We start from the raw sequence: 13,164 nt of genomic DNA, 5'->3' as shown, positions 1-13,164 counted from the left end.
GCAAATTGCTGAATAATCTCATTACTACTGTTTACTACTGAAGCCACATTCATGATGGTATCAACAACATTCATAAATTATATCAGTGGTCCAGCAAAAACTCACATGTCTCTGAAGAAACACATTTTCTAGAATGCTTTTCTGCAAATGTGTGCAATCAATTGAGTGAGCTCATTGTGTTACTGCATTGTCTCATAGGGTTCTGTTATCTAGACTTTCTTGAAAAGAGCTTCTGGCATTATTGGAAGAGGTTCCTTTGACAACAAGGGTCAGTACATTCTTCCAATATGACAAAGTCCCTGCACATTCTAGTCACCACGTGACACATCATCTAAACCTAACATTCCCTGGAAGATGGACTGGCAGAGATGGTCATGTTTCATGACCACTGAGATTTCCAGAAATACCCCTTTAGATTATTGACTGTGGTGGTGGTTTAATTGGAAAGTCTACAAAGAAAAAATTCGCACACGGGGCAAATTGATCGTATGGGTTAAAAATACTGCTGCCCTCACAAAAAAATGGCAAGATAACGTCCTTTGTTATTCCACTTAGAACTCTCTCAACTACTGATTATGTCACGAACTACTGTCAATAAGCACTTGCTGTCAGTCACTGGACACACTGAGTGATATGCAGATTACATACGCCATGTACTATTAACTGATACACTTTTTATCAAACAATTTTCTATCACTTTAAGTAAGGCAGCTTCAGTGCCATTTAATATTGCTGTGTGTAAATTATGGAATGGAGCACATACACATTTACACTGCAGAATTCATTATATGCATTTAAACTATCAATCTAGAAATTATGAAATAAATATTTAGACTGTGCTACAAAACCATATTTGTATTTTCTTATATTAAGCAAGTAAAATTTTTAGTTCAGTAAACATAAGTTCTGACATTCCTGAAAGATTTCTTGCAACAACAGAAGGTAGTAACTGAATTGTCAACAAAATATTATTATTAGTGCACAAAGTACAAAGGAAGTAATGCACACATTTAAAATAGCAAGAAAAGCAAAAACACAGAATGGAATTTAAGAGTGAAATTACATGCAAAATTCTTTCAGTATTAATATATACAGCATTTTAGCATACAGGGTCAAAAGGTTCAAATTACTACAATATTGCAAATTAATACAGTTTCAGTATTTTATGCAGTTAAAGTCAGTTTGATGTTGCAACATTTTCCTTTGAACTAAGCTGCCAAAGGGAGCACAGCCAAGTGAGCACACAATATACCACAAAGTGAATACATAATACTTGTTCTCGTATCGATGTTCTCAGAACCAAATGTATGGAATGCACCATAAAACAGAATGTCTTTAGTTACTGTTACTGTGGTTTATTATGCATTCAAGTAATCAAATGAGAAGTAAGTTTATAGTGTTACCTTACTGGCCTACTTTAATGCCATGTGAAATGTTCCAAATCCAAGGCAATTTATTTCTAAATTTGTATGTTTGTGACCAACACTCAATCTGCAAGAAATTTCTTTCAAGCAAAACTGAAAAAAAATAAGTCAAAGGTGAGGGAGGACTCTTCTACATGCAGAAGTATTTACAAGGTTTCAGTTTTGCCTCTTTTTTATTTTCCACTTTTTGCTTTGCTCTTTCATTTTCAAGGCCAGTCACTGAAGAAGCAACAACAATAACAACAACAACATGCAAATGGCGACAAGGTTTAAAATTGGACATTACACTCTGTGGAATGGATTAGTGCAGGATATTGCAACAAAAACATTGCAAGGCTCCTTCCTGTGAGGGGCAAGGAGGAAAACTGTGCAGAAGGAGCTAGGTAATTCAGTTGTTCTTAAATACTCACTGCTTTCCATCGCAAAGGAACAAAGTGGGTCATCGAAGGGAAAGATGTGCAGACTGCCTTGGCACGAGAGAATGAGATGACGCCTGCAACACCATACTCACAAATCTAACACCTTTCTACATCCAATATTTTCAGCTTAATGACTCTTCTCTACTTAACATGAGCTCTCAGTAATAAATGAACTGCCTGATGAAGCTCTGGGTGCAAAAAAGAGAATTGTGGCAAACTAATTTTCTGCAGTGCTATAATTTTTGCTTAAGATCCACAGTTAGTCACCCATATTGGACACACAGAACAACTGTAATGCCACTGATTAGCATATTCATATGCTATCACTTCTAATTCCAAACAAAATTTTATTCCTTTAATTAAAGACAGGTGACAGATTTAGGTATAAACAGGCTTAGGTAAAAGATATTAGAAATAGAAAAGAATAATTATTTAAAACTTTTATTAAAATCATGTGGTCCTGAAAGCTGTCAAGGTTTTTGCTTACATGACAGAAGAAGCAGTTTTAATTATCAGAAAAGTAGTCTATTGGCTGTATTTGGTGAGAGGATGCTGAACAACTTAACACAGTATACATATATGTTCACAGTCTACAGTAGCTATGTTTTATAAAATTGAAAACATTATTAAATTTAATCATAATTTATGATGATTACTGGAATCATAAATTAAATATTATATGAACCAGATTCAGCACACTGAAATACATTCTAATATCCATCTCTTCGAGGCAATACTCCATCACTGTCAGCTGAATGAAAAACTAAGGAGAAACAGATTAAGTAAAAATTGAGGGACAGACAAAAACACTGTATTATATCTGCATGAGAACTGCCCAGTTTCCAGTGAGAATTAACTGGATTGTCATTTTACAAATTTAAAGTGTACTAATAGAACTAATCATCTGATATCATTATGAACCATTGCAAAGGAGTCCTGTTGAGACTCAGGTACATTAATTAATTAATGTCTCTGACAATATTCTAAGGCAGAGCTCAACCTGCAAAACACACAAATGGTCAGGCTATTTATTTTATTTGTTTTTCTAACCAAATTATATGGCCAAAATTGTGTAGGAATCCACCACCATTCACCACTAAGATGTCAAACTAATAATATGTAGGTGATCACTTCACTACGCTTATAGCCTACCTTTAAACCTTAAAGGAGATTTTTCTTTAAGTCACAACATATCAAAGATGTAATTCCTTGATATATCACTCGAAGTTTTATGTATGGTGGCTGTCAAATTTTCTGGTGAATCCATCTGCCAAAAAAGTGATGCTATATTTCTTCCCAAAAATCTTTGGCAGGATTTTGAGCAAAAAACTGGGAAAAAACAACACAACTCCCAGTCACCCCATCACCCACAAGAAATTTTGCTGATGCCACAATAACACTCATTGGCCCCTGTAACTGAGTCACTTAACAGGACTCCCTTATAGTTCATAATGATATCAGATGACTAGTTTTTTAGTAGGCTTTAAATTTGTTAAATAGCAATCTAGTTAGCTCTTATTGCAAGGAGTCCTTGCCATTTTATGTTCACAATAATATTGCAGAATTGGATTTAAGTATATTTACTACTATGAAATCATAAGGATATGCATAGGATGCTTTTTTATGGGAGGATGTGGAGCCTTTTGCCATAAAATCTACCTCACAACATGTCACCTTCCATACTTGCCTTATTTGCCCAAAACACTTTTCTATCACAATGCACTGTCCCACTACCTCACACAATAATTTCCTTCCTCACAGCTTAACATTTTTTTCTGTCTTTCTTTCACTCTCTGCATCTACACACTCCTGTCCTGGACAATGTTGAAATTGATTCTTTCAACTTCGTATCACTTCTACAGCAAATACTGTTTATAGTATATGATTGCTGTATTCACTTACATGAAATTTACTTTATCTACACATTTCTTATCTCCATTTTTCTGTATTTCATTTTGGGCAAAATCACTATTCTTGAACAATGAATCACTTTAAACCGGTAACAATCTTGGCATTACAATCTCATCTAGCACAATATTCTTGTGCCTGTACTAAATCTCACATTATTTCCACTCCAATAACCAGTTCATTTCCTTAACCACCAAGTATGATTACCCTTTATTTCTACTTTTTTTTCAAACAGCTTCCAACCAAGGAAAAATTGGTAAAATTTGAAAATTTGTATGACCTGTTAATTAATTTTCATTAATGATGTTTTTATAATTATTTTGTATTTAGCATTATACAAACAGTTAGTGCAACTGAAGTGTCGTAATCACTATGCAACAAACTCTATCCAATATGAAAAATAACTTAAAACTGTGGACAAGCATGATAGTTGGGGATTTGATGTATTTTTATTATTATTTTTTTACATATATGAAAAACAGGCAATCTTACATCTATATATCCCAGTCCAAGACACAGTTTTAATCAGCCTCAAAGCTTCAAAACAATGCACATTCCACTGCAGAGTGGAAATTTGGTCATTATCTTACATCTATTATTTACATTTTTAAATGTTACTGTCTCATATATAATCTTATGCAAAATAATATAAGCTATGTCCTAGGCATGGATGAATCACATTGTTTTTAGTTTTGTTTTGGAACTATTCACATTATGTTCTCAAAGAGTTTAGTAGATAGTTATATCATATCAACTTGTTAATTGATGGACTATGCACTATCATTTTTAACTTCATTTTTCAGTGAAAGTAATTATATTTGGCCACATGGTTGCAGTCATGTAAATAGCTACACTTATTTGATTCAGTATTTCAATGGAAGGAAAAGTTTATTAATTGAAATATAAACAAAGAATATTTTGCAAAGTACTTATGCTTCAAAAGGCTTCCTTACAACATTCTACACAGCCTAGTTCATAAAAACACTTTATTTCCTTTGCTGTAGAAAGCACTTCTATTTAGCAACAAATCTTACATACTTAAGAAAGTGACACCCAGACCCCACTGTAAGTAATTTTTAATGTTTTGCTAGGGGGCTACATGTGATATCTGACTTGGTTGTTAGAAGTGACTAGTGATTTTAAGACAAAATGAATGTGGTCTATCCATCTAATACTTTGATCTATGTACGTACCAAGGTGTTTATAGATTTTAGTAGTAACAGGAATTTGTCTAGCTTGGGTGTCTCATGAAAAATAGTTAAACTCTCAAGAATCTCATAATGCATCTCAAAAACTGTTGAACTACCTCTCGAATAGGTATACAAATCGATGTAATGTTAGTAGTCTGCATCACATGGGAAGGTGTCCCAGCTTTCAGCCATTCTGTGCATCCCCCTCTTATAACTGATGGCAGTCAATAAGAGTCATTTCCTTCCTGAGTGGCTAGCCACTTATTACTGCTATATAGCGAATGTTTCTTTCCTGAAGGCTGTACTGTTGCTGTACTTTGCGACTATACAATTTCATCCACAGAATGACCTAAATATTGATTCAACTATTAAAGTTATTTTTTTGTAGCAGTGTAGCTGTGAATGTATTTCTGTGAATTGGTTGGTGTGATTTCCAAATAAATATGTCATGTGATGGCAATAAATGTGAAGTGCTTCACAAGCAGGCAAGGGGGATTATTTACTGTGTTTTCAACTTTTTCAGTCTGAAAAACGGACAATTGCTGTTGATGTTTGGAAGACACAAGAATGAATGGTGGAAGCTAGTAGTGTTAGCAAGAGAACTGTACAGTGAATTGTAAATGAAAGTGTCAGAGCTGTAGAACTGTCAGGAAAAGTTGTTATTGTGTCACCAAGAAAGCATCAAAACAGTGAAAAATGCATGACACAAATGGATGGGCATGACAACGATGTTTTAAGGCTCTCTTTGTTTGAAATGTATACAAATGGTGCATATCCAGTGTCACAAAAACTTGTTACAATTATGGATGAATAAATTGGCTTCAAAGGTAATGCTTTGGCAATCAACAGAACTTTAAAGAGCAATTGTTTCAAATAAGTTAAAAGTAACAACGAAAAAAAAATTTTAATAGAAAGAAGTGACACAGCTGCAGCAAAAGCCACATTCCTAAGAAAGATGCACAAAATAAGAGAAGAAGGTCATTTAACAATGTATTACCTTAATGAAACATGGATTAATCAAAATAATTCCAGCAAAATCTGCTCGATAATGAGTGATGGTACTGACGGTTTTACAGTTCCCATAGGAAAAAGTTCTTGGACAATTATTCAGCATCCTGGCTCTTTTTCTGGTTTTTTCCCTGAGAAAAAAATTGTATTTATAGGTGTAAGAGAAACTGCAATGACTAACACATGGAAATGAACGCTGTCCCTTTCAAGAAGTGATTCATTGAACAGTTCTTGTCAAATCCTGCTCCAAACTCGATCTTGTAATGGACATTGACAATTATCACTCTGCTAAACACCAAGTACAAACTCAATGAAATCAAATATTGCACTGTGGTTTAAGAAAGAAAAGTCTGCACATTATAAACAAGACTCATGCCAAACACCTATGTGCTATTAATTTATACCTGCAATGTGACAAAATGTATGTGCTTGACTTCCTTGTACATGAACATACACACAAAATTTTGTGTTTACCCCCACTTTACTGTCAGTATAATCTGAGTGTATTAATTTGCACAGATGTTAAAGGCTATGTGGCAGAAAAGAACAAAAGAGGCATTGAATTGTGTGAGCATGAAGCAAAGCAAGGGACAACATTTTCCCTTTAGCATGGAAAGACTGTGCATGTCACAACGAAAAGCTCCAAGAAGAAAATTCTTATAGGGAAGTGAAGATGGATACAAACCTCAAATCTATCATCATAAATTTCCAGTCATGTTGTTCAATCACAGACTCAGATAACAGTGATAATGGACCTATGATTTAAATCTGAAAACTAAGTAAAGTAATAATAGTTCTCGGTTCTAAAGATCCATGGTTTAAAAACAAAAGTTTTTGTTTGTCTACATATCAATTGCATAAACAACTCTTGAGAACTTCTTAACCTTTATTGATTGGCAATTTGTATCCTAAGAAGTGTGTAAATATTCACTTGTTGTAAGTGAGATGATTGGTTGTGGAATTTAAGCTTTTCCCCGCATCTACCATGCATGTCCTAATCACTTGCAGGAATGCAGCGGGATAAATTTATCAGAGACTTTGATATTTTGAGTTACCACTAGTTTTTTATGTTGTAGGGCAGCATTCGTTCAAGTTATTAAAAAAAGATGATTAGTTGTTTGCTTTTTCCATCAATCCTAAATGTGGTCTCTCACTGTACAGACGAACAACTTAGTTTACACTTATAACACTCTTTGACAGTGAAAAATATGAGAACATACCGACCATTTACATGATAGGCATTTGCTATCAGTAATTATTTTTTATGTACACAGATTTACACTTAAATTCAGTAAAATAAACCCATATACACACTTTACAAAATTACATGTTTTTAAAAAAGCTCTATGAAGTAGTAGAAGGTGTCAAGCATATATAATGATTTCAGTTTCTGTCTGAAGTGAATTTTAGTACATATTACTTATGACACAGTCCAAATGGCACAAAACTGACAAATATTGTAACCAGTTTTGATGAACTTGTCATTAGACAATTGTCTTTTTGAGAAAAATTATACCTGTTGTTTTCACAAAGCTGCATCAGCATTCCGACATCATGTGGACTATTGCTGTGGAGCAGCAAATGCAAAATCCTCAAGATGTGAATTAAGATTGCTCTCATGTAGACAATTGACTGAAATCAGTTTCAAAATGTATTTTTCTCCTCACACATTTGAATGTATAGGCAAATATACCTCACTGTTGTCTGCACCTACACATATTTGCAACATTCCCTTTGATCGCCCATTCCTGCCACCAGCCTTAGGCAAACCCTATCCCCTCCACACTTCCCTATCACTCTACCTCTCAGCACCTTCCTGTGTGACGCAGACTATAGTGTAAGAGCGATAACCTAGGAGTGTCACTATTTGTCGGATGCTTATTAAGCACCTGTTTGTGTCACAGTCTCAAAAATGATTCTGTGCACTATACTATAGCTGTGGAGCAGCAAACACAACATTCTCAAGATATGAAGTAAGGTTTCTCTCACGTAGATGACTGATTGAAATCAGTTTCAAAATTTATTTTTCTCCTTGTAGACGTGAAAGTATAATACAATGTACCATAGGCAAATGGACCTCATTGTTGTCCACAGCTACACAGATTTGGAGCATGACTGTTTGTCAGACACATATTGAACAACTGTTTGACTTTTATTAGAGACAAATGCATTTTATTGCTTTCAATAGAACTAAATTTTATCCGTTTTCCATTGAATTACCCCTTGATGAAAAAAAATAATAAAAACCTATGATGGTGGGCTACTCGGATATCTAAGTTGGTACGGCAATTGGCCCTGAGAGGCAAAGACCCTGGTTTCGATCCTGGCCTGGAATACAGTTTTAATTGGCCAGGAAGTTTCATGAATAGAATAATTTTTGTTGTATGGTCCGTAATACCGTATAAAATAAAAAATTTGTAAGAACAGTTTATTCAACCCTTACTGAAACAATTTTGCATTGATTATATTATTTACATCACTTTAATGATATGTCTAGCACATACAGAACTGAAATCCAGACCTGTAGACTACAGTAATTCTTCCCATAAAGTTTGGAGTTGCGTCAATGGTTTTTTTATGGGTGCATAATAAGTTGGGCAGCAATCAGAAACCTGCATTTCATTGAAAGAATAATGGGCAACATGATGTGTTGATATACTGATGGCAAACTTTCAGGAGTGTGCAGAAGCTATGTTCCAAATAGAGGCAGCAGTACATGAAGTACCCTCCCTCATGCTTTCTTTATGTTTACAAATACAATGTTAGCCAAGAATTTGATCACAGGAACCATTACAAGAAAAAAGAAAACCTTAAGTGTCTAGATACTTATTGGCTGTCTAAAATATATGAATACTTAACAGTTTTATTTTGTTTTATACATTGTTTCATCTTTATTTACCTTCTGTACTACACATGTGAAATAGATACTGCACCATCTTTAATCTGCAGTGCAATTTTTTATGAACAATGTTTTGTTCCTAAACGAGCTCCAAAGCCAAACTACTGAGGATTTCAAAAATACTTTACACTTTGTGTATGTGAAGATAACTAAGGAAGTGATTAATCTAGGCTATTACAAAGAAAATTTATTTGATACACATGGTACTTACGGTGACATGAAAGGTTTTAACCCTAACATAAATTTCAAAAAAGCTTTCACTCCCAGGAAATAAAATGCTGCTATTATTTGACATACAACACTAATAATATACAAAGCTACCAGTTGAGACCTGACAGTCTTGAAATATGTAATGAAATACTGAATTATGCCCCACTGTATTTTGGCTATTGGAATAAAACTCCAGGAAGAAAACTGATGTGCAATAATCACAGGCCCACGATTTCATTTTATTGCCATCAATATTCACTACAAGTATTGCATAATATTATTTTATATGCAGCCTTTAAGACTGGTGGGCAATGGCCTTGCTGCAGTGGATACACCAGTTCCCGTCAGATCACCAAAGTTAAGCACTGTTGGGCATGGCTGGCACTTAGATGGGTGACCATCTGGACCACCATGCACTGTTGCCATTTTTCGGGGTCCACTCAGTCTCACGATGCCTATTGATGAGCTACACAACCGAACAGTAGTGGCTCTGGTTAAAGAAAGCCAACATAACGACTGGGAGACCAGTGTACTGACCCCACACCCCTCCTATCAGCATCCTCAGCTGAGGATGAATGGTGGTCAGATGATCCAAATGGGCCACTTTTGGCCTGAAGACAGAGTGCTGTGTGCTTTTTAACACTGCTACTTTGATTACTGAAAGTCTGGTTCTACATATTCTACTTAACAGAATCAGAAGCCTCTCTTCTCACATTAAGTGAGTAACATGGACTATTATATTAAGAAACATTGCAATGAAGTAGAATGTTCATTTGTCCCATTTTTCCCAGGACAGTCCCCCACCTTCTTTCCTTCTTTTCCCCAGTTCCAGGGTCCCAAAAGCTATTTGGGGATGCTCAGATGCCCTACTTTTTTGTGATTGTGTATGGCTAAAGTATTTTATGCTAGTTTTCCCTGCCTAAGCATACACACTAGGAAGTAACAATAGTGCAACTTGCTCTACAATCTTTGTTTATTTACTGTAAGTGTTTTGCAGTGTTAGAATTACAGATTCACATTAAGCTATATTTTCGATTGGTGTGGATAGTAAGAATTTCATTTTCCATTGTGGTAAGCAGTCTCAAGACATTATAGTGGATATGTGGCAATTTTAAATCTGTGCAATGACTATTTCATCATGAGAAAATGTAAGTGTAATTTTAACAGCAACCAAATCTAAAATGTGAGTTTGCTTTTATCTCCAGTAGTGTAGAAACTGAAATGTATGTGTGTTTTTCTTGGTGAAATCTCTGTGGTAAGATGAAAAACATTGAATGAAAGCTGAAACAGTGAAGACTTTGTCACTGTCAAAACATACTTTAATTCAATATCATGTGCTCATTTTGATGACAAAATGTCGGAAAAAATGCATTTATTAGTAAAATACATGTTTTTTCTAAACTTTTTAAAAAATCTCAGGTTTAACAAAAATGAAATGGACACCCTGTGTTAAAGGCACCACCTTCCTAGAAGCTTTCTCATGCACACAATTTAACTTCTCAAATTTTTCATACATGTAATTCATGGAATGTTCTTAATTTTTAGACTGTAAGAGTTTTAGGTACAAGGGCTATCTATCATGTATGCTGTAGTTTATACTTGAAAACTTGTTGCACCATAACAATGAATTTTATACTGGTGCAGAAAAGTATTCCCTGAAATTGCAATATTTCATAACAGAATTAGAAAAAACAGGATGGGCCTGTTTACTTGGAAAATAAGAGGACCACCTTGGAAACATTTGTAAGATACAAACCATTGCAATAATCAATAACACAATTTATGGTGTTTTTATCTTTCAACAATGCCTCAAACTCTAGGGAAACCCAATAAATTACATACACAAGTAGAAAATTCTGTTCATTTTTGGGAGGCCAAGTGCAAGATGGGACTGTTTTAACATGTCACAAACATTCTACAGAGCACACACACTTGTGGAAAAATGAAAAATCATAAGATTCTCGGAAACTAAGTGCCCTTTGTACAGATAAAGAGAGGAATATGTGTGGATGAAGCAGTACTTCTTAAATTCTCATACTCGGCTATCGCCTTGAACCGAGAATGAAAACAGACATAAAAACAGGACACAAGGGACATTAAAAACAGATTACATAAAGGTGTGATATCTGTTCTTTCGATATCCAGATCCATGATACATATTATGTACATTGAAGGTGGAGGGAGGAGAAAGGAAAGGAAGTAACGATATCAGCTGCATCGTGACTTTACGAGGAATTGGCGGTAACGAGTGAAAATGTGTGCAAGACTGGGACTTGAACCCATGATCTCCTGCTTACTAGGCAGTTGTGTTAACCAGTGTGCCATCCTGACATAGTGTTTATTGCAAATGCACGACTATCTCGACACACTCCCTAGCCGACCCACCGATCCACATTCCCACCTCGTGCTACCTATCTGCAGTCCCCTGTGAATTCACAATATCATTCGACCTCTGTCAAGAATCTAAAATTAGCAAGCACGGAGGACACGGATGGGGACTGGAAATATGACTTGGTAGGTGGGAATGTGGGTCAGCCGCAGAGTGTGCCGAGGCAGTCCGTGCATTTACAATAAACACTGTGTCCAAATGGTGCAGTGGTTAACACAACTGCCTAGTAAGCAGGAGATTCAGTGTTCGAGTCCCGATCCAGCAGACACTTTCTCTCATCACCACTGATTCTGCATAAAATCTCGATGCAGTTGATATCATTAGTTCCATCCCTTTTCTTTTCTTTCTTCCCCCTCCACCTTCAACTGACATAATAAAAATGAGATGATAGCAACAAATAAAACTCGAGCAGCCAGCAGGGACTGGCGAAGAATATTCACAAAGAAAAAACTGTATACAAGGGAAAAAAGAAGGAAAGAAGAATTAATGTAACCAAATGTTGCCGGATGGGTGGTAAAGGAGGGGCAGTAATTATAAGTGCTGATTCTCTCTCTCTCTCTCTCTCTCTCTTTCTCTCTCTCTCTCTCTCTCACACACACACACACACACACACACACACACACACACACACACACATATACACATACACATACACACACGCACAAAGCAAGGTTTCAAATATCTACTTAACATGACTCTGATCCATTTGTCTAATATTCTCTCCTCTTCTTTAACAATTTTCAGTGCAGTACACCAACCAAATCTGATGAGTAATATGAAAAACTAAGAACACAGGTTGACAGCACTGTTGCATTCTCTGACACAAAGCAGTGAAGTTTGTAAGTAAGCCATGCATGCAAGTTACTTAAACTGGACCATACTTGGCAGTCGTATTCTCCACAATAACATATATAAAATGCCTGAAGACAGGAAAATGTTAAGATAAAGTTAACTGACTGTTAAAGGATTAAACTTCATTTTTAAGTTGCTGTATCAGTGATAACATTGTCAACAATGTTAGGGCATTGGCAGATTTGTTAAGAACTCTGCAACACAATATCTCTACAAACTTCCACATCTAATGTGAAGATAAAAACAACACACTTCTTAATGAGAACAGATAACTTATTTACATTATCAGTGTAAGCTACTTCTTCTGTAATACACAGTGCACAGCGCAAGAGTAAGTTCAGTATCTCCATGTACCCACCTCATAAGATAGACGACAGTGCCATTGCGGTAGATGCGGAGAGCAAAGTGGACGGGAATGAGGGGGTCTTTGAAGTCGCCGTGCATTATGAAATACGTGTCGGGCAACCAGACTTCCTCATTGTGGTGGATGGCGTTGAGGAATTCGAAGTTGCTGTGGTTGGAGTAGCGCAGGCGTGGGTCGTACCACTGCTGCTCCAACAGGAACTCCACCTCATATTTCTGTAACACAACAGCATGACGTCAGTTAGAAACATAAAATTTGTAATGCTGCACAGTTGCGTATTCCCTACTGAAATGTGGCTAACACAGATACTACAGTAGCCAAATAACAGTACAAATTGAAACTGATACATAATTACAAAAGGTTTTCGAGTGCTAGTGTTTAGGGCTATATTTCCCTTCATTTCCCACATGAGAAGCTCAGTTTGAAAAGAGTGGCTGTTCAGAGTACACAAAAAAAGTGTGACACACAATGACATGGCAAGAAAATTTTGCCCTCCAGTTT

The 13,164-nt window shown here is 35.8% G+C and overlaps 1 protein-coding gene and 1 pseudogene across 1 annotated transcript in view; one reads left to right on the top strand and one right to left on the bottom strand.

Annotated features, from left to right (window-relative positions):
- LOC124718934 (glutamate-gated chloride channel) overlaps positions 1-13,164 on the bottom strand; it is a 428,257-nt gene that overhangs the window by 139,626 nt on the left and 275,467 nt on the right. The window contains exons 5-6 of the mRNA XM_047244597.1: positions 12,658-12,878; positions 1,835-1,917 (exon numbers count right to left, since the gene is read on the bottom strand). Of these exons, the coding sequence (XP_047100553.1) occupies positions 1,835-1,917; positions 12,658-12,878 (304 nt within the window). The remainder of the gene's footprint in view (positions 1-1,834; positions 1,918-12,657; positions 12,879-13,164) is intronic.
- LOC124719190 lies at positions 9,366-9,483 on the top strand (annotated as a pseudogene).

This window comes from Schistocerca piceifrons, chromosome 10 (assembly GCF_021461385.2).
Source record: "Schistocerca piceifrons isolate TAMUIC-IGC-003096 chromosome 10, iqSchPice1.1, whole genome shotgun sequence".
In the NCBI taxonomy this organism is placed as follows: Eukaryota; Metazoa; Arthropoda; class Insecta; order Orthoptera; family Acrididae; genus Schistocerca; species Schistocerca piceifrons.
This window is presented reverse-complemented; position numbering and strand designations above follow the sequence as displayed.